This window comes from Diabrotica virgifera, chromosome 5 (genome assembly GCF_917563875.1).
Source record: "Diabrotica virgifera virgifera chromosome 5, PGI_DIABVI_V3a".
NCBI lineage: Eukaryota > Metazoa > Arthropoda > Insecta > Coleoptera > Chrysomelidae > Diabrotica > Diabrotica virgifera.
Genome location: NC_065447.1, coordinates 32,709,775 through 32,733,414, shown reverse-complemented (window position 1 = coordinate 32,733,414; position 23,640 = coordinate 32,709,775). Strand labels below are relative to the sequence as shown.

The following is a 23,640-nucleotide window of genomic DNA, read 5'->3' as shown; positions in this document are numbered from 1 at the left end:
GTATATTGAGCTGTAAATATTTATTAGAATTTAGTTTGGATGTAAGTGGATTTTTCTTTTTAATGAGCTTTCCGATGAACCATTAAAGACTTTTGTGAATAAATAAAGTGAAAAAGACGATGTATTTAGGTTTAAAATGGAGAAAGTTGTTTACCACGGAAACTATAGAATCCACAGCTGGATGTAATTATCATTTTCGAGAAAAGTGGTTTTAAAAAAGAAAGTTTGGAATTTTAATATCTTTGTCCAACACGAGTAAATGTTGTAGAGTTTCCCCGAAAGTAATTAGGATGGTCGGAATAATTTTGAAAAAGACTGTTTGTTTGTCGAATGGAAAATATTGTTTATGATGCTTGGCAAGTTGGAAGGGGAAAAGTGGTTTGAATAATTGAGAGAGTTTGAAAAAGAAGTCATTATGTTTTTGGCATCGCTGAAGAGCAGTTCGACGTTTTCGTAGATAGGTAGTTAGCAAGTACCAGTGGCTGTTTGATAGTGGACAATAGTGTTGAAAAGTGGAACGAGAGACAGATCAAATTGAGACGAAATACCTCTTTGATTCTGTATTATTGTGAGAAGGAGAGCAGAGAATTTTTGGAGTTTTGTTTGAATCGAGTACGTGTCAAAAGAGGCCCGGCTTGTTGGAGAATTGGTGCTGGTATGCTGGTAGTTTTGAAGCTGGAGAACGGAGAGGGCTTTGATGAGTAGCCTTTAACATAGTCAACGAGGGAGAGCTGTTTTGGGTCACGAGAAGACATCAGAGTGAGTGAAGCAAAAGGTCAGTCAACTTATGTGAAAGATATTTTTATGTTCGGAAACTAAAATTTTGAGTAAAAGGCATATGAATTAAAATTCCAATATTTCTAAAAGTAAATAGGAAGTATAGCTAATCTTGCGAATACATAAATTTGTTTTGTTTAGTTTGTTTTACCAAAGTCATCGGGAACAAACCGATAAATTGTTTTTTTTTAACTATAATAAATAAATTTAAGTAGTAAAGATTTCATTCGGACATCTGTGTCCACAGGTTTTTAGATTTGATAGATGTTAGAGTATTGATTTTGCTAAATAAAAGACAATTCTGTATTTTTATTTTAATATTTTGCTTTATTTCTTTTCCCTATTTTATCCCAATTAGGATCAACTAAGAGATACTGAACCCACGAGAGAAGATAAGTATAACGTGAGATAATTTGGATTTTCTTTAATAGTATAAAAAGGCACCCTGAGATTTTTTTATTCATTTTTTATGTATGATTTGCGACAATTAAATAATTAATCAAATAAATAATAATTAATATAAAATTAATAAGAAGCAGATCATAACAATATGTACATTATACTATAGCTCCCCGTACGTGTCAAGCTTTGGCTAAAAACAATCAAGAACTTTTCCACTTTGGAGCAGCTCTTCGCTTATTTTGTGGTTTAAAATATACAAAATATCCTAGAACTCACCACGGGGAGGTAGCTGCCATCGAATTCCATCCCTGTCCACCCATCCACCCAACCATATGAGCAATTTTTAATTTCCTACTACATAGTCTGATTTGCTATTAAACTTTGACATGTTGCTTCTAGATGCTATATATAGTTGTACGTATCCAACCATCCCTATTAGTAAACCCACATACGGCCAAAGATGCCTCCGTCACTAATTTAATACCTCTTTGACCACCTTGTGTATGGCAGGATAAATTCCATGAATCTCCTTCTGGATAACTACCAGGTTTAATAAATTCTTGAATGTCTTCATCAGCCAGATTTTTCGTCATTAGCGGCTCGGATTATTTGCACTCTTTCCAATTTATTCAATCGATCTATGATTCCGCTTCAAAATTATTGAACTTGGGAATTTCCAATTTTATCGCAGTGTTATTCAAATTTATAAGATTTTATTTCGCTTTCGATCTGCACTTTAATACCCTTTTGTATCCTAATTTTCTTATTATGATTACGTGAGTCGAAGATCATCGTTAGTAAAATATTTTCAGGATGGCCATAAAAGCCATTTCGTTGGATCACAGTGTCAACTACAGCTTTTAGTTCGTCACTTAAATATCTGGAATATTCAACTAGCTTCCAAAGGTGAAGAGTTACAAATGTAATACACACTGGTACAGTTTTTATTAAAAAGAAACCTTAGCATATACTAGCAGAATATAGTTAAAATTTTTAAACTAGGCGGCGGATTCTTTACTGCAATGTAAGCCCTCAAGTTACGAGTCGCCGATCTTCCATGAGATAATTTGCCAGGAGGGTTTTCGGAAGATATGGCAGTGCGCATCTGGTATAAATATTTTTAATTGCTGCTTATTTCTTTAAAATTTACCTCAGGCAACTCAACTTTGAATTTTTCGTAGCACACAACAGGTAATCGCTCATAAGTTTAAATAAGTTTGCCGATAGAACATGAGAATTCTAGAGGTCCTGTGCTATTTCCGTCCAGATATCTAACCAAATGTCGCAGTGGCAATTTCTTTGTATGTAGTTGACATATTTTCCATTGCATGGGTCGTATTTAACGTACTCGTAATTCCATAAAATGTATTACACCGCCGTGGGGCCCAGTGTTACCGACAGTACCACCGCAGCCAACAGCAGTCAACTCGCTAATTGACACCTGATTTTCTGTTAAATAGTTAAAAATCGTTGATGTCTTTGCATTACCATTTTGAGGTGTAACGTGCCCTATATAGTCGCTACCAGGTTCTTTCAAGTACACTCTATGTTCTTCGACAGTGGTTTTTCTAGATGACGATTCTCCCTGTTCATGAATATGAAGGGTTTGATTTTTGCGACCATCAAAATAGAGAGCTTGCAGACTAGCATCATCATTTATATTTTTTTTTGTAAATCAAGTCGTTGCCTTTTTCTTTGTCGATCTAATTTAGACTTGTCTCTTACATAGACTTGTCATTTTTGGATATCAATCCAATATCTTCAAGAACTGCACTAGCGATCATTGCTTCTTTTCTACTCGATAATCCAGTTCGGTCTATTGCAGTCAAAGGTAGGCGGTGTAGGCGTATTAGTGCTTAGCGGTATTAGGAGTCCTTCTGGACCGGGACAAATTTACCTGGCGGTGGGGTTTAAGGTTGTTTAAATTAAATAAGTATTTTTTTAAGTGCATCTGAAGCTACTTTTAGTCTTTTGAAGCATCAGGTCTCATTGATGTAAGAAATAAATTTATAATTTTTTTAGGGGTCGGGCGGGGGGAGGGGGGGGGCTAAATAATAAAAAAAATATAAAATTATAACTATTCATTCTAGACCATTTGGCAACTTTCTTCACTACAGTCATAAAAAACTAGAGAACCGACCCACCCTAGTGGATAATACTCCAGTTTTGACAGATCTGTTTTCTGATTCATCTGTCTAGGTATAAGTTGGTTCCATTGTACTGCTCTATATTTTCTTTATCTCAAAATCTGGTAGGATCGGCCTTATTGTCGTTATATGTCTAGTAGTTTTTATATACAGTGAGCACGTAAAGGTTGGAAGAAATTCATTTTCTCGAGAATGGACGATTTTGGAAAAAAATCACGAAACAGGTCAGTTTTTACTTTTAAATTGCGACATTTTGGCATATATATCGAACTAGTGACTTCACCCATCTGCGCGTGATGACGTCATCTACGATTTTTTTAAATGAGAAAAGGGGTCGTGTGATAGCCCATTTGAAAGGTAATTCAATTCTCTATTCAGTAATATAAACACTAACATATTTATTTATACAGGGTGACCAAAGAAAATATTTTTAATTAAATTTATTGACATAAAAAGAAGAATGTGTGTAATTTATTTAACTCAAAATACATTTTACTCCTATCAGAAAACATGAAATATTGTTTATTTGACAAATAAATATTGTTTTTTTCTTAAATTCAGTATTAAAGCAGCCACCCACCTTCCTCTTGCCAGTTTTAACATTTAATTTAAGCGAAAAGCAATGATTATTTTTCAAACAAACATTTTTTTATGTTTTCTGAGAGTAGTAAAATGTATTTTAAATTAAATAAATTACTTGCATTCTTCTTTTTATGTCAGTAAATTTAATCCAAAAAATTTTTTTTGGATACCGTGTATAGATAATTATGTTAATGGTTATATTACTGAATAGAGAATTGAATTACCTTTCAAATGAGTTATCACACGACCCCTATTCGTATTTAAAAAAAACCATCGATGACGTCATCACGCCCAGATGGATGACGTCACTAGTATGATATATATGCCAAAAAGTTGTAATTTAAAACTAAAAATCGACCTGTTTCGGGATTTTTTCCCAAAATCGTCCATTCTTGAGAAAATGAATTTATTCCAACCTTTACGTGCTCACTGTATGTATATTGTAATACATTTGATTTTTGTATAATTTTGTTTAGACACACTGTAGCTGTATTCCTGCATTTGTTCTAGAAAACTAGGATAACTAGTCCTTGAAACTAGATAAATTGCTTCCTTAACCCGGGAGCAGTCGCGCTCCCTTCTGTCACGTCAGCAGTCGCGCGTTATATATTATCTGACAATACGAATATAAATTCGAATTTACAACAAATTTATTTTTATAGTATTTTTATTTACTTGTTATGTTAGAAATATTATTTCTAACAATTACTAATGCTAATTGGTTCTCACCAAAGCCATAAATTCCGAAAAAAAAGAGGAAGAAGAAGAAAACATCTTAAAAATTTTTCATCGAGTTATCACGAAAAGGATAAATAATGTTAGATGTTTTTTACGGCGCGACTGCTCCCGGGTTAATATGACAATCCAATTATGTATTTCTGTGTTAGTTTCTTATTTCCAGCCAGTGGAGATTTGTAATTCGTGACAGTTGAATAAAGCTTTATTGTCAATCCTGAAGTCAATAGTAATCTGAAAAGCTCTTAGGCAAGCAGCCACTCATAAAGTGCCACGGCTAGAATTCCTTATTGATATACAGCTCTTTATATCACTTACATAACTCTCATTATACCTCGGTACCTACATGTCGACAAAATGTAAAAGCTGCCGAAAACACCGCCACTCCCTGAGTATTTAGGTGAATCTGAGACAGTCGATTTCATGTCGTTCAAAAGAACTCAGACTTTATAGAACACAACTAGAACATAACCGAGATGTTGAACACAATCCAAGGAATAAAGCGGGAACCCTATCTCCCCAACAGTATTTAACCTGGTACTTGAGAAAGTATAAACAAAGAGAATATTATTGAAGTGCACACGGCTTAAACCATGAAAGTCCAAAAAACATGGTTTGTGTGATTTATATTGTCTGTGGTAGGTCTCTGGTATCTCTTTTTTTGGCTTATCATACATTTACTAAAACCATGCAAGTCACAAGTTATTTGAAGAGAATCAATCGTCGAACACGGCTTAAACATTGATAGTCACAGTGCTGCAATGTTAAAACAATAAAAGTCTACAAAAACACACTGTCAAAAAAGTTAGGTTAGAATTTTTCAAAATAAGAAACTCTACGGTTTCATTTTGATCAAAATCTGTCTTCCTCCATCCCCCGATAGCACTATTTCTAGGTCTACCTGTTGTCAAGGAGGCTCTAAGGAAGACAGATTTTTACCATTCCGACCGTAGATTGTCGATATAAATTAAAATAATTTATATCGCAGTATGGATAGAACGCCCTCTAACGGGGAATAAGCGAAATGAATTTCGACTCAATTCAAGCTTTCTGCTTAACCCAGGTATAACATACCAAAAGGCACCGCCAGGAAAACATTCCACTTTGCGGTTCAGAGAGCCCATTTTTCAGAGAGCCCATTTTTCTATTTATAATATTGTTTTGTCAATTGCGAGTATTACTGACGATTTTCATAAATCTTATTATAATAAACAAAATATCACACTAAACAAAATAATATTATGGAGTGGACAAATAGCAAAATGCGGAACTCCACCGGGCGAATGAGGAACGTGGTGAAAAAGCTTAAATTACAAGGACATGAGACTGGGGAAGTTGTGAATGCAAACGCTTCCAGTGTTTCAAAAATACATCCAACTGCGTCCAATTTATTGAAAACAAGGTATGAACAAGACAGTTATCTTTGTGGTCTCATAACCACACTTGACATACAACGTAGAAGACCGAGAAAATCGGAAGAAACTGCTACATTAAGAACCAAGGCTTACTGCTATAAAATACGAATTGGAGGCGATCATGTACGTAAAATACCAGTATGCTATAAAGCATTTCTCTCTATGCATGGCATTTCTATTCAGAGGCTACAATATTTGAAAAATAGCTTAACCTTTAACTACCCGCGCATCAAGTTGTAACATAACTACACGCGTGGCGTACTTTATACGCCATAAGAAAATACACTTAAAAACAGCGGATTTGCTTATTTTTTTTTTTTTTTTTTGAAAAAATACACTTAGTTGTTTGTTATAAACCTTATTGGGCATCAGTGAATACTTGGAGTTCCTTCTCAGTAAGCCAATTGGGATTTGTAACTGGAATCATGGAATAACTGGATTCCATGACAAATAAAACTACTAATATAAATTTTTTGGAAATGTGATGTTTTACAGGAGAAAAAGTGTTGTTTATAAAGTAAAATATATTTTGTGCCATAATGACTAAAAAACAATTGAAATATGTACTTACATTACGACTTGTATTAATATAATCGTGGCGTATATTGTCCACCACCGGAAACAACAAATAATAAACTGTAAATTACGATCTTCCCAGAACGCCCATTATAACGAAACTAAAACCAAATTGTAAAGCACATTCCAGTGGTAGGTTAGAGGGATAAACAAGGTCAAAAATTTAATTTTTAAATATATTTGCAGTAGAATTCTTATATTTGGCGTACAAAATACGCCAGTGCGTGTAGTTAAAGCGTGTTAAAGGTTAAAAACGGATGGTACTATTCCTAGAGACAAAGGGGGATGTTATTATAAATGTAATAAACTTTCATCAGAAACCGTTTCCTTAATGAAACACCAAATTGAGACTATACAGAAAATATCTGGGCGTAAAACACATTACAATTTACATGAGAGCCAGAGGATATATCTCTCTGATAAACTGAATGTAAGAAAACGATGGGATCACTACATTGAAAAAATTGCAGACAATAAAGTATCATATGGAGCATATAGGAAATACTTTAACGAAAATTTCAACATTTCTTTTGACTATCCCAGGATGGACACTTGCTCCTTTTGTGATCAATTTTTGGCAGAAATTAAATTAATAAATTCTCAAATACGAACATGTACAGATGAAACTATGAAAGAAGAATTGAATCAAAAGATTGAAAAATTGGAAGTAGAAAATAAACTACGTAAATTAAAGGCAGAGAAATTTTATGCAATTAAAAAGAGTGCTAGATTGTGTGCTCGCAAAGATGATACTGTAACTAATATAAATATGGATTTTCAAAAAAATTTGCATATTCCAAACATCACAACGAATGATGTTTATTATAAACGACAACTACTATTTATTCAATATCCATCAACTGTCTGATGCCGATTCATTTTTTTATATATATATAATGAAACAGTGGTAAAAAGGTGCCGATGCTGTGGTTTCACATTTATTCGACTTTATAAAATGAAGTGAATTCTCAAGTACAAAAGTTGACACCATACTCTGTCACTCATGTGGGGGTCAGAATAAAAATTATTCAGTTTTTAGATTTCTTCACTGTATGGTCCATACCTGCCATCGCTTTACAGAAATTATTGTTGTATTTCCTATCCGTGGCTACTCTTAGTTAGAGTGTGCCCGAAATATGGTTTTCATTAATCAAAAAGCAAGGATTGAGTTACCTAGTGAGTGGGCACAGCACATTAGAGAGTCTAGAAAGAAACCTTAACAATTCAATGTCAAGGAATGTACTACAAATCATTTTAAATCTTGCACTGAATTTCTGATTCCTTTTTACAAAAAAAGTGTCCCTTTGGAAGCAGACCTTTAAGACAGCTGAAAATTGATGTTAATCATGGAAGGTTAACCTTTTACAAAGAAAATTACAGTAGCCCATGGTTGTCAAGCGCAATTAACAGTCCTCAACAAGTGCGGTTGACAAAAAAAATAATGAATTTTCACTACCACAGCAGGCTTACACAGGCAAACTGCTTATTCCTGAGCTGAAGTTCAGAGTGTCGCAAATAAGCGTGTTGTTACTGCCTTCTGGTCCCAATTAATTAAAACTCTTATTTCTATTCAAATACATATATTTTTGGTTTACCATATCGATGACTAAATCATAATAACTTGTTTATAATCACGACCTATCTTAAACGTGGTTACTGCTAACTATTACAATAATCATAACAATAATAATAATGGTATCTAATGTTTTTTTTTTCTAATGGTTATTAATGGTTAATAATGGTTCTAATGGTTATTTCTAATGGTTTTTCTAATGATATTAGTATGCACTTCGGACTAGACAAGTGCCGTATTTTAAATATAGTCAGAGGAAAAGTACAGCCCGGAGGATTCGATATGCAAAATGGCCAGAACATCGAGGCTATGGGTGAAAACGATATGTATAAATATCTTGGAGTAAAGCAAGCGCGGAAAATTGACCATAAACAAATGAAAACAGAGATAACTACAGAGTTTATACGAAGGGTAAAACAGCTGCTTCGCTCACACCTTAACAGTAGAAATTTGTTTAAGGCACTAAACACCTACGCATGTTCCGCGCTTAGCTATTCGTTTGGCATTGTTAAGTGGACAAAAACGGACATAGAGAATATTCAGCGAAAAGTAAGAACACACCTCACAAAGGCACAAAAACACCATCCTAAAAGTGCAGTAGAAAGAACAACATTACCACGGAATCTAGGAGGAAGAGGACTTATGGATATAGGTGAGCAATTAGATAAACAAATTGCTAATTTAAGAAATTATTTTCAGTTGCAAGCTGAGACATCTACTCTACATCGCGCTATTTGCGCAGTAGATGACACAACACCGATCAAACTGAGGGAACCAGAAATGCGCATAAACCACCTCACTAAAGACGAAAAAATGCGAACCTGGATGGGTAAACCTCTGCACGGGCGACATCCCAATGAGGTCAGCCAAGACTATGTCGACAATACAGCGTCGAACTATTGGTTGACATCAGGAAAGATGTTCCCTGAAACGGAGGGTTCATTACTGGCCATTCAGGATCAGGTTATACCAACCAGAAATTACCTGAAATATATCGTCAAAGACCCTCAGGTTCAAAACGACAGATGCCGATATGGATGTCAAGCCCAAGAAACCATCCAACATATTACAGGGGGCTGCCAGGCATTTGCTGCAACTGAATACAGGGAACGGCATGACGCAGTGGGAAAAATCCTTCATCAGGAGATAGCTATCAAGCTGGGACTTCTCCAAACGGACCATCTCCCGTATTATCAATACGTCCCTGAGAGTATGCTTGAGGATGGCAACTACAAGCTATACTGGGACCGCAGTGTGCTCACAGACCAAACAGTGGCACATAATAGACCAGATCTCGTACTAGTTAATAAATTAACAAAACAAACAACACTAATTGATGTGGCGATACCTAACAACAATAATCTACGTAGTAAATTTTCTGAAAAGATCGCCAAATACAGAGATCTAGAAATTCAAATACGAAGGCAATGGAGAATGCAAAGTACCCAGACGATACCGATTATTATTTCTACTACTGGAGTCATTCCGAAGACCCTCCTCGAAAGCATAAAAAAGCTGGGTCTGAATGAACATCTTTATAAGACCATGCAGAAAGCTGTACTACTCGCGACGGCCAGATGCGTACGAAAATTTCTGGGAGATACACCTGCATTCCAAGTCACCTAGGGCTCGATAACACGGAAAGAGTCCCACCAGAGCTCAATCCTTTTGATACCGTAGGTATCTGGGATGAGCCAATTTTCCCCTTAGAGGGAGTGTGAGCCGTATGGCTAAATCTGGATGGTATCATATCATCGGGCGTTTACTTATATATTAGAATGAACTTTGCAACCTCACGCGTCTGCCTTGGTCAAGGGCGGACAATTTACTTTCAATAAAACATCTTTTGTACAGGGTGATATTATAATACCACAAGAGATATTCAGGCTTTTAAAATATTTTGTTCTCAATCAGCCAAGGACTATTCTGATAGTTTACCTCAAGCCAACAATGTCAGAGATGATGATAACTAATGGTACTGACAATATTTACAGACCAATGAAAAGCCTGGACTTTCATTGATTTTACATATGACACACCACCTTTGTTAGTGTTTTTTTTTAAATTTTTTTAATAAAATACTTTTAACACAAAATGTTAAACTTTTCATTTTTATCATTTAATAATACCTGCAAGTGTAACTGATAAATAAATTAAGAGTTATCTTAACCAATTTTATAGATGTAAGTCCAGAAATTTAAAATTTAAGTTTTCTCATAATAATATCAGAAGGACTTTCATGGTTTAAGCCGTGTGCCAAATAACTATTGACAAATAACGTACAAATAATTGCATACGCAGACTATTTTGTAGCTATAGGAGAAACTGGAGACTAAGGCTAAGAAATATAGATTGTAAATAAAAAAAGAAGACAAAATATGTGAAACTAAACAAGAACCAACGAGGAGAACCTAGAGAGCGGTAACTATGTATTTAAAAAATTAACGAACTTCAATTACCTGAAGTTCAATAACAAAAGATAACAAAAGTTAACCATTTTAAATACCTAGGATGTGGGATAAACGAGACACTAAATCCGGATGAAGAAATTAAAACTCGTATAGAAATTGCAAGAGGAGCATTTATGAAACTTAGATCTATTCTGAGCAACTCTCAGCTGAACTTAAAACTAATAATCAAGTTCCTAAAATGTTATGTGTATCCTGTATTACTATATGGATGTGAAACCTGGATCATGAAGGTTAACATGATGAACAAATTAGAAGCCTTTGAGATGTGGTCGTATCGTAGAATGCTCAGAATATCTTGGGTTCAACGCATTTCAAACAGAGAAGTCTTAAACAGAGTAGGTCAAGGCGAAGGTGACTTAATGAAGATGATAAAAAAGAGAAAACTTGAATATCTGGGGCATATAATGAGAGGTAGCAGATACAGGATGCTGCAGTTAATACTCAATGGAAAGATCGACGGAAAAAGAGGAATTGGTCGAAAGAAATATTCATGGCTCCGAATCCTTCGTCAATGGACTGGCTTATCAGCAGATCAATTGTTACATGCCGCACAAGATCGAGAACGATATCGGCAAATTGTTATGGAAGCTACCCACGCCTAAAAATTTGGGCACGGTACTTAAAGAAGAAGAATTACCTGAGAACGAATGAATTCAGAATAACAATTGGTAAAGAAAACCCAAGCCTTCGGCAAGCTGTCAATTACGCCATGAAAACAACAGCAATGGACAAAAACGAAAAAAATTAAGAGGACTTGAAAGGAAAATAATAAGATAAAGACAAAGATAAATGCAGAAATAGGAAATGATAAAGACGAAATTTGATAAAATCCTTTCTGTTAATTTTATAGAATTTCTTACAAAAATTAAGTAATTTTAACAATAATTGAGGAGGACTGACGTAAAAGGGTTTAAGTGCAGTTTGGATAGTTTTGAGATAATCAGCTTCAAAGTTGTTTGAGTTTTACAATTTCTGGGGGCCAAATGATAAAAATATAAGGGTATATTATTACTCTTATTTCCTTTTTTTACTCTTCCTTTTTTTTCAATTATTAAAAAAATGTACTTGAATCGGTACATGGTGTTGAAAAATGTTACTGGTAAAACGGTTCAAGTGCAGACGTTAACTACATATTACTAATCATTTTTGTCCCAGCTGTTATCCAGAGTGTGACTACAACTGTTACGTTGCATAATACTTAATTAGTCTTCAAAATTGGTCACAAATCTAATATCTATGTACTCGAAATTAATCATGTAATAACATATGCTTAACATTACAGAATACTAAAAATAGTTTTGTGGTAAAACGGTTTAAGCGCACAGTTAAACCTGTTTACTGCCAAAGCAAACTGTAATTGTTTTCAGTGAACTAAATGTAATGGCCATAGATGGCGACTGTAGGGCGAAATATGCTTAAATCGTTTTACCACCAAGTTCTAATAAAATTTAAGTATGCGAATCTGTACTTACAGTAAAATTTAAAAAAAGTGCACTTAAACCCTTTTTATTCACCCCCTCAATTAGGAAAAAATTGAAAAATATCTTAAAAATTCAAAAATATTGTGAAAATTAATAATGTGTGACCTACTAATCTAATTTAGATTTAGATCTACGCCTATGACATAAACAAAAAAAATATTTTTGGCACCTAATTTTAATCAATATAGTTTTCGCTTTCGTTCAATAGTGTTGTCGAATTATTGACGATAAGCTATCACTGAATACAAGGAACGGTTTCTAGTGCGGCTTACCGATAATCATGTTCCGGTAAATATTTTCTAGAGAATGAAGGTGGTAGTTGGTGAAATCATTTATCGCAAATGTGATGAATTCACGTGAAATGGCTGGTGTTAAAGTCGTCAGATTTACAGACAATTATTTAGTAAGTACGAGTTTTGGTATCATTAGCTTGAAATTGCCGTTTTTGAAATTTTTTTTTTAAATTGACTCAATACAAATCAGTAAATAGTGGCGACAAATTTTGAGAAATTCATTTAAAAAAATTGTTTAAGAAAACCTCTAAAAATATTGTTTCTTAAATTTCCAGAATTACCTGTGTCACGACAACGGTTTCACTGACGTGATTTTTTTTACAAAAGTGAAGTAACACGTGTTTAATTGTACGTTATAATATTATTATTTATATGCGGTTAATAGGTAATAATACTCTTTGAAAGGTGTCAAACAACAAAACACTCTAAGTTTGCTCTTGGTTTATTTAAATTGCTGTTGGCATTAATATTCATTAATATAGGTATACAATATAATTTTTCTATGAATGCTATACAATATGCAACTTCTCTCACTACTTGCATACATTCAAAACGAATAATTCCTCACACAGTGAGAAAAGTCGGCCATTGCAGTGAGAAATATTTTTTCTCACGGGTTCTCCTACGGTCTTCCATACTATGATCGCCGTTTCCATGGTAATATGCACAATACAAACACAATTAATATTGTCAAATAAATGTATTAAAGCAAAACTTACCAGAAATTACCTTTCAAAACTGTTTAAAAAATAACTTTGAATTATAATTTTTTTAAATAAGGTATTTAAAATTTTAAAAATATTAAATACCTATATGGATATGTATTTAATTTCAGTTTATGTATATAATATACCTAAAAGCACCTAAATTATTTAATTTTGAAGTTTGAACTCTTGACAAAACCGTATCCATAGAAAAAGTACAGTGTACAACATATGAGAAAATGATATATTGCTCCCTCGCAACAAACTTCTGCGCTCGTGAGAAATATGTCTTTTTCTCACTTGTTTAACAATATACTATATTCATTATCTAACGCCCATCTTCCACTGCCGTATATATATACTTCTTGTATGCTATTCCAATTATTCCAATTAGTCAGATTTGGCGCTATATAAATTCAATTAGTAGTTGAAGAGTGGAGATATATAACGGGCCAAGTGACAAAAACACACAATAGAGAAAAATGAGCTTTTATCAGGAAACGGAACACTAAAAAAACAGAAATATTGATTTTTTGTCACTTGGCCCGTTATATATATCCACTCTTCAGTTATTTTTTTTATGTCAACAGTTCATCTCGTCGGGTGCCGACCTCTGCTTCTATTAGCCTGTATTCAGGATCTAGATTCCAAAATTCTTTTCCTCCATTTATCATCAGCTGCTATTGCTACATGGCTTGTCCAGTTCCATGTTAGTGTCATTATTCTTTTAATAACGTCTGCTATTTCTTCTGTTTTTTTGCGTATAGTAGCATTATCTTTAGCAGCAGAACTTCCGAAATATGGTGGAGACGACCTACATCGCCAAATCCACCACTTAATAACACAAATATGGTTAGAAAAAGGATACCAGCAAGATAGAAGGAAAAAATCATAGTGCCCATCTACAAAAAGGGGACAAAACAAAATGCTCGAATTATAGAGGAATTTCACTCATAAACACGGCATATAAAATCCTCTCAAACATCATTCTTAGTAGACTAACCCCCTATGCTGAAAATGTCCTAGGAGAATATCAAGCCGGTTTTAGGGCAAACATATCCACAATAGATCAACCTATTCACGCTGAGACAGCTTCTAGAAAAGGGATATGAGTATAACAGACCCATACACAATCTCTTTATAGACTATCGACAGGCATATGATAGCGTAGAAAGAAGCCAAGTATGGAATGCCATGGCGCAGTTCTCAATACCAAAGAAACTCATTCGGATGACTAAAGTACGTATGGAGGGTGGAATATCAAAAGTATGTATAAATAATAAACTCTTTGACAGCTTTGAAATCAACAGTGGACTCAAACAGGGTGATGCGTTATCTCTACTACTTTTTAACCTTGTATTAGAGAAAGCCATGAGGTCGACCGAAATAAGGACAGAACTTTTATCGGTTCAAGGTTCCAAGTTATTACTAGCTTACGCAGATGACATTGATCTCGTTGGGGACTCCATCCTATCCAAAAAAGCCATTTTCAACAAGGTGGAAGGAGCAACAAGCGAAGTAGGGCTGAGGATTAATGAAGAGAAGACGAAATATATGTGATGGTCAACACCTTCAATTTCGAAAGAGTACAACGTTTTAAGTATCTGGGGGCGGTAATCACAGGTCACAACGATGTTATTGAAGAAATAAAAGACAGAATCCAATCAGCAAATCGCTGTCTATTCGCACTGGATAAGCTTATAAAAACAAAAAATCTTACAAAAGGTTCCAAGATCAAAATTTATAAATCCATCGCCAGACCAGTACTAACATATGGATGCGAAACGTGGACCATGACCAGATCAAACGAAGAAAAGCTCAGACGTTTTGAACGAAAAATACTTAGAAAAATTTTCGGACCTCACCACGACATTAACACAAACCAGTATAGGATCAGAACGAACATCGAATTAAAAGCACTTTAAAATGACGACGATATTGTCCAAGAAATTAAATCACAGCGACTAAGATGGGCAGGCCACGTGCACACACTTCATAACGAAATACAGTAGACTCGCGATTATCCGAGGTAATTGGGACCGTGACTACCTCGGATACGGAAAAAACTCGGTTAACACTGAGATTGGTTGTACTGATAGAAAAATATCAATGTTACTGTTCAAAAAGGTTTTTGATTGATTTTAGCGTAAGCTTCAGTCCTCTTTTTGAAACAGCGATGTTGTTCCAACATTGAAAGTGAAGAACATCTACTGGCGTCGATTCCTCTTGCTGCTCGATGTATGCGAGAGCAGCTTCAAGGGCCTTGAACCTATCGGAATGAGAAATCTTTTAAGTTACCTCATCTGTATCTTCTTCTTCAAGGTTGATGTTTAGAACTAGATCAGCAATTGTGTCATCTGTCATATGATGATGTATTTTCAATGCAAATATTCAATTGTCGGATGCCATGTTTCTTCTTCCATGAGTTAATGCATCTCTCACTAGCACCAAAGTTTTCTCCTCTATCCATAAACATCTTGTGGAATTCATTAGCTTTTGCTTGGAGTATTTGACCACTTATCCTCTGGGCTGCCCAATCCTCTCATTTGTCAAAACCACAATAACAATGCCTCAGAAGTTTGTTGATGGTCTCCTTTCTTCGTGGTCTTCCGCGACAATCCACTCCCATCACTTACACTTTGGTTGACCCAGTGTTCGATTACATTCCGCTTATGCTTCCAATCTCCAACAGTTGCTTCTCCAATACCAAAATCTGAAGCAATCTTTTTATTGATTTACCCTTACTCAACCTTTTAATTGCATTCACTTTTGTTTCCAAAGATACAACTACTCTCTTCCTATTTCCACTCATATTGCACAGTAAGATGCTCTCTCAAACTCTTAAAAATCAACTTATAAAAAATTAATTTATGAAACTAATAAACTCGAATAAATACACTCTTAAAACAAAACAGTTAAGACTCACCAGCTACGACTTTTGCCTCGGTTAACCCAGGGGCTCGAATAACCTAGACTCGGATAATCGCGAGTCTACTGTACTTGTAAAACTGGTATGGGAGGAGATTCCTACAGGAAAAAACCACTTGGACGTCCCAGAATGCGATGGAGAGATAACGTCCAAGCAGATCTCCGGAAAATGAACATTTCATTTGACCCTAGGTTGATGGAAGACCGAAGAAATTGGAAGAAAGTTTAACAGTCAGCCAGGACCCACCCAGGGTTGTAGTGCTACGTGATGATGATGATGAGTAGCATTATCTATTCTATCATGTAGAAATACAACTAATATTATTCTCTTTACTGCTCTAATCGTAACTTGCAGTTAACTCACTGTTGTTCTTGTAGGTGTTCGGGTTTCTGCACCATAGGTCTTTACTGATAGAATGCTTTTCTTTTTATTCACATTGGAATTTTTGGCCTAAAATAGAATTTACCTTTCCAAATTCAGTATATCTAGGTTTATCCTTCTCTTCAGCTAGATGACTTCGGCTAGATTGGTTGATTTTCTCGACTTATTCTTATCTCATGACTAAAATGTTTGTAGGGTCAATAAGATAACTAGTAGGGTAACTGGGTCAACGTCCATGCCTTTAATTGATATATTTTTTGTAAACTAAATTGTTTATAACTTTTGTTTAAACCATATCCTATTTTTGGCAGTGTCAAAGTCTTGGTAGAGTAGAGTTCATCTGCGTGATCTTCCTCCAGTTGAGACTTCTTCCTATTGTAACTGCCTTACTATACTATCGTAGTAATGTCTTCTGAAGTGTTTTGCCTACTGGAGTCTTCTGGACTTAATTTATTTTATTATGTTCTCGTCTGATATAGTTCTCCGAGGTCTTTGTTAGTTCTTATCGTATATTGTCCTGCTGCTCCATCCAGCGCAGTTCTAAAGAACTTTCTTAGGATTTTTCTTTCCCAAATATGTGGTCAGCCTACCTTCTCTGCTTCCTTCTAGAACCTGAGGAAAGTTTCTTTCATCCTTAATGTGGTGTTTTCTCTTATGTCCATATTGTCTGAAAATGGCAAGAGCAAGTTTGGATCTTCTTGATGGGATACTGTAGTCGGTTTTTCAATTCTTGCATTTTTGGTTATGTATTCCAGAGCTGTTGAATTCTTGTAGTGAAAGTGCATCCCTCTGTTTTAGTTTGTTGTTAATTTCTAACTTCTGCGGGAATTGTTTTCCATCTCTCACCTTCCATCCTAACCCATCCATACATATTTGCATCAAATGGACTAGTTTTCTTGGAAAGCCAAGCTCTTGCATCGGTGTCCGCAGTCTAACCATATCGTTGGTCCGGAATAAGAATGACGTAACTGCAGATTTGATCAATTCCTCTTTATTGCGTAATTAACTTCGAAAATACTGTATACGGATGATACAAAAGCGACAGAACTGTAACTATGTGCTGAGCCACTACAAGGTAGTTGCGTCGTTATTGAAATAAGCACTATTTTAGACCTTGTTTCAGGTGAAGAAGGACGTAACTGGACGTAAATAGGGTTGAAAATGGGGGGACTAAATTAAGATAATGAAATTCAGATCAATAGGGACGTTTTTAAAAATCTAAATTGGAAATATAAGGGAATAAACATCAACGGCAGCTACCTCAATAATCTACGATTTGCGGATGACATAATCCTGATAGCTACTGACCTACAAGAACTGCAAACCATGCTTTAAGAACTACACACAGAATCTTCTAAAGTAGGACTGAAAATGAATTTAAACAAAACAAAAGTCATGCGCTCCGAAGAAACGATGACAATAATAAACAACAAAGTTATAGAAAAAGTTGAAAATATAAATACTTAGGATAAAAAATAATAATAAATAGGGAAATTCAAACGGAAGAAATAAAAAGAAGAAGATAGCTAGCATGGGCAGCATTCGGTAAACTGAACTATATATTCAGAAATCAGCAAATTCAACTACATCTTAGATCTAAAGTATTTGATGCATGCATTATTCCGATATTAACATATGGGGCACAAACATGGACAATCACAAAAGAGAATATGAACATACTCAGAGTCACTCAACACGCGATGGAAAGAGCAATGCTTGGCATATCACTTAAGGACAGGAAAACAAACACATGGATAAGACAGAAAACCAAAGTCACCGATGTGGTAAAAAATCACTCAAATTGAAATGGGAATACGCTGGACATGTAGCTAGGAGCGATCTTAACAAATGGCATAGAACAATTCTAACCTGGAGACCATACGAACACAAAAGACCCAGAGGCAGACCTACTATTTGATGGACAGATGATCTGAAACGAACTGCCGGGAAAAATTGGCTACAAGTAGCGTACGACAAAAAACAATGGAAAGGAAGACTTGAAGAGGCTTATGTTCAGATGTGGACGTGAATGGCTAGACGAAGAAGAAAAAGAAGGGATGAAAATAAAAGCCATCGCTATAAGGATAAACGGCATAATAAATATTAAAAATAGTTTTTTTGTAAAGAAAAATTTTCAGACTAAGAATGACGTAACTGTAGATAGGGATGAAAATGGGGAGATTAAATTAAGATAATGAAATTCGAACCAATAGGGATGAAACTAAAAGCCATCATTGTAAGAATAAACGTCATACCGATGCTCCGGAGTATTACTCTTTATATAATCACTATTTTAAATATTTAAACATTTTTAATGACGCAACTGTAAAAAGGGTTGAAAATGGGGGATTAAAATAAGATAATCAAATTGGAACCGATAGGGATAAAAATAAAAGTCATCATTGTAAGAATAAACGCTTACTCCTCATTTAATGCCTATTTAAAATATTTAAAAATCGTTTTTTTGCTCTCCTGAAAAAATTGTCTATTTGCAGTTACGTCATTCTTATTCCGTACCGCCGATATATACTCTATCAAATGACTCTTCGTAATCTATAAATATCTAATAAGCTTACAGACTTTTTACTGCGTCACTTCTTCGTATGTCAGGTATTGGTCTTCTATTTTAGCTGTATGCACTTCTATGTTTGATATGCTTCAGCTAGATTTTCCTCACAGTTTACATATATATTCCTTCCCAGTTTTTAAGATTTCGTTGTCAGTAATAAGCTTACAGCTGACCGCTGTCGTTTTGAAAGAAGTTTCATGTTCTTGTTTCGTACCCGGCCTTAATCTCTGAAATTCCCTTATAGACCGGGCAGTATCGTCGCCCCCGCTAGCGCAATTATTCCGATTCAATTTTTTTGCACAAACTTACTCAAAAAGAGGTCCTTATAACATATCCACAGGGTGCCGTGGTCGAAAAATTTTTTAAACAATTTTTTTTTAATCAAATTGACAAAATAATTTTTTTATTTCCAAAAATTTTTTTTAGATAATTTGGGTCATTCTGAGCAAAAAAGGTCTCTTGTCATTTTTCTATAAAATTGGCTGTTGCCGAGTTATACGCGATTAAAAATTTGAAAAATGCGAAAATGGCAACTTTCAAGGCTTCAGAACTCGATCAAAAATGATTACTATTAAATTCAAAAAGTGACAAAATCAAGATTCAAATACCTTCTCCAGCGCTCTGAAGAGATTTTTGTCATTAATTTATTACAAAGCTGTTATTTTTAGTTATAACAATTTAGTTAGTCCAACTGTATCGTCGCCCCCGTTAACGGAACTATTTCGATTAGATTTTTTTGCACAAACTTACTGAAAAAGAGCTCCTTGTAACACATCCACAGGGTGCCGGGCGGTGCCGTGGTTGAAAAATGTTTTAAACAATTTTTCTTAAACAAATTCACAAAAATAATTTTTTTATTTCCAACAATTTGTTTTAGATAATTTGGGTCATTCTGGGCAAAAAAGGTCTCTTGTCATTTTCTCTAAAATTGACTGTTGTCGAGTTATACGCGATTAAACATTTGAAAAATGCGAAAATGGCCATTTTCAAGGCTTCATAACTCGATCAAAAATGATTATTGTGAAATTCAAAAAGTGACAAAATCAAGATTCAAATACCTTCTTCAACATCCTGAATAGAGTTTTGTCACTATTTTATTACAAAGCTATTATTTTTAGTTATTAACAATTAGCGGTATAGTCCAACTGTATCGTCGCCCCCGTTAACGGAACTATTTCGATTAGATTTTTTTGCACAAACTTACTCAAAAAGAGGTCCTTGTAACACATCCACAGGGTGCCGGGCGGTGCCGTGGTTGAAAAATTTTTTAAACAATTTTTCTTAAACAAATTCACAAAAATAATTTTTTTATTTCCAACAATTTTTTTTAGATAATTTGGGTCATTCTGATCAAGAAAGTCTCTTGTCATTTTTCTATAAAATTGGCTGTTGCCGAGTTATACGCGATTAAACATTTGAAAAATGCGAAAATGGCAATTTTTAAGGCTTCAGAACTCGATCAAAAATGACTATTATGAAATTCAAAAAGTGACAAAATCAAGATTCAAATACCTTCTTCAGCGTTCTGAAGAGATTTTTGTCATTAATTTATTACAAAGCTGTTATTTTTAGTTATTAACAATTAGCGTTATAGTCCAACTGTATCGTCGCCCCCGTTAACGGAACTATTTCGATAAGATTTTTTTGCACAAACTTACTCAAAAGAGGTCCTTGTAACACATCCACAGAATGCCGGGCGGTGCTGTTTGAAAAATTTTTTAAACAATTTTTCTTAAACAAATTCACAAAAATAATTTTTTTTATTTCCAAAAATTTTTTTTAGATAATCTGGGTCATTCTGAGCAAAAAAGGTCTCTTGTCATTTTTCTATAAAATTGGCTTTTGTCGAGTTATACGCGATTAAAAATTTGAAAAATGCGAAAATGGCAATTTTTAAGGCTTCAGAACTCGATCAAAAATGACTATTATGAAATTCAAAAAGTGACAAAATCAAGATTCAAATACCTTCTTCAGCGTTCTGAAGAGATTTTTGTCATTAATTTATTACAAAGCTGTTATTTTTAGTTATTAACAATTAGCGCTATAGTCCAACTGTATCGTCGCCCCCGTTAACGGAACTATTTCGATTAGATTTTTTTGCACAAACTTACTCAAAAAGAGGTCCTAGTAACACATCCACAGGGTGCCGGGCGGTGCCGTGGTTGAAAATTTTTTTAAACAATTTTTCTTAAACAAATTCACAAAAATAATTTTTTTATTTCCAACAATTTTTTTTAGATAACTTGGGTCATTCCGAGCAAAAAAGGTCTCTTGTCATTTTTCTCTAAAATTGACTCTTATCGAGTTATACGGAATTAAAAATTTGAAAAATGCGAAAATGGCCATTTTCAAGGCTTCATAACTCGATCAAAAATGATTATTATGAAATTCAAAAAGTGACAGAATCAAGATTCAAACACCTTCTTTAGCGTTCTGGAAAAGTTTTTGTCATTAATTTATTCAAAAGCTGTTATTTTTAGTTATTAACAATTAGCGCTATAGTCTAACTGTATCGTCGCCCCCGTTAGCGGAACAATTTCGATCAAATTTTTTTGCACAAACTTACTCAAAAATAGGTCCTCATAACATATCCATAGGGTGCCTTGCGGTGTCGTGGTCGAAAAATTTTTTAAACAATTTTTTTAAACAAATTCACAAAAATAATTTTTTCATTTCCAACAATTTATTTTTAGATAGCTTGGGTCATTCTGAGCAAAAAAGGTCCCTTGTAATTTTTCTCTAAAATTGATTGTTGTCGAGTTATATGCGATTAAAAATTTGAAAAATGCGAAAATGACCATTTTAAGGCTTCATAACTCGATTAAAAATGATTATTATGAAATTCAAAAAGTGACAAAATCAAGACTGAAATACCTTCTTCTGCGTCTTGAAGAGATTTTTGTCATTATTTTATTACAAAGCTGTTATTTTTAGTTATTAACAATTAGCAGTATAGTCCAAATGTATCGTCGCCCCCGTTAGCGGAACTATTTCGATTAGATTTTTTTGCACAAACTTACTCAAAAATAGGTCCTTATAACATATCCACAGAGTGCCGGCCGGTGGTCGAAAAATTGTTTAAACAATTTTTAGACCACGGCACCGGCCGGAACCCTGTGGATATGTTATAAGGACCTCTTTTTGAGTAAGTTTGTGCAAAAAAAATCTAATCGAAATAGTTCCGCTAACGGGGGTGACGATACAGTTGGACTATAGCGCTAATAGTTTAACTAAAAATAACAGCTTTGTAATAAAATAATGACAAAGATCTCTTCAGGACGCTGAAGAAGGTATTTGAATCTTGATCATGTAACTTTTTTAATTTCATAATAATAATTTTTAGTCGAGTTATGAAGCCTTGAAAATGGCTATTTTCGCATTTTTCACATTTTTAATCGCGTATAACTCGACAACAGTCAAGTTTAGAAAAAATGACCAAAGACCTTTTTTACTCATAATGATCTAAATTATCTAAAAACAAATTGTGGGAAATGAAAAAATTATTTTTGTGAATTTGTTTAAAAAAAATTTTGTAAAAAATTTTTTGACCACGGCACCGCCCGGTACCCTGTGGATATGTTATAAAGACCTCTTTTTGAGTAAGTTTGTGCAAAAAAATCGAATCGAAATAGTTCCGCTAACGGGGGCGACGATACAGTTTGACTATACCGCTAATTGTTAATAACTAAAAATAATAGCTTTGTAATAAAATAGTGACAAAAATCTCTTCAGGATGTTGAAGAAGGTATTTGAATCTTAATTTTGACACTTTTTGAATTTCATAATAATCATTTTTAATCGAGTTATGAAGCCTTGAAAATGGCCATTTTCGCATTTTTCAAAATTTTAAGCGCGTATAACTAGACAACAGTCAATTTTAGAGAAAAATGACAGGAGAACTTTTTTGCTCAGAATGACCCAAATTATCTAAAAAAAATTGTTGGAAATAAAAAAATTATTTTTGTGAATTTGTTTAAAAAAAATTGTTTAAAAAATTTTTCGACCACGGCACCGCCCGGCACCCTGAGGATATGTTATAAGGACCTCCTTTTGAGTAAGTTTGTGCAAAAAAATCGAATCGGAATAATTGCGCTAGCGGGGGCGACGATACTGCCCGGTCTATTAAATAATCGCTTTACTTGGTTGTTCTTCCGATTTTCTTCTATATCTCTAATTACTTTGTTTCTAGTACTTCTTTTACTTTTTCGTCAATTTTCTTGTGCATGAACAATATTATTTTTTCGCTATACAGTTATGATTCAAACATTTTTGTCACAATTCCCCGGTAGTCAGAGGGTTTATCGTAAACTAACACACTTTCAGGGATTCACTGCTCGCCTATTAAAACAATACATATTGACTATTTTTCTATATCGCAATAACCCAATTTTAAAAACAATTTCCAAAAAATCGACTCCCTCGCTCAGCAAATCCCATGTGAAATATTTCTGTTACATTTATGGATTATCTGTTATGTGATATTTCGAATTTTTAATCTTCGTAAATTATTCTGGATGTGTATTCGGCATTAATTTGTTGGGGACTTGTTAATAGGTAGGAGCGAATGCCAAATGTGATTTTTGTGTCACCAGTAAAAATGCCTTG

The 23,640-nt window shown here is 34.3% G+C and overlaps 1 protein-coding gene across 4 annotated transcripts in view; it reads left to right on the top strand.

Annotated features, from left to right (window-relative positions):
• Positions 1-12,354: 12,354 nt before the first annotated feature.
• LOC126884982 (transient receptor potential channel pyrexia-like) overlaps positions 12,355-23,640 on the top strand; it is a 242,069-nt gene continuing 230,783 nt past the window's right edge. For 2 of the 4 annotated variants that reach the window (XM_050651367.1, XM_050651365.1), the window contains exon 1: positions 12,356-12,562. In XM_050651367.1, the coding sequence (XP_050507324.1) occupies positions 12,506-12,562 (57 nt within the window). In that variant the 5' untranslated portion in view covers positions 12,356-12,505. Of the gene's footprint in view, positions 12,563-23,640 lie in introns of all 4 variants that reach the window. The other 2 variants (XM_050651366.1, XM_050651368.1) reach the window with 2 other exon arrangements.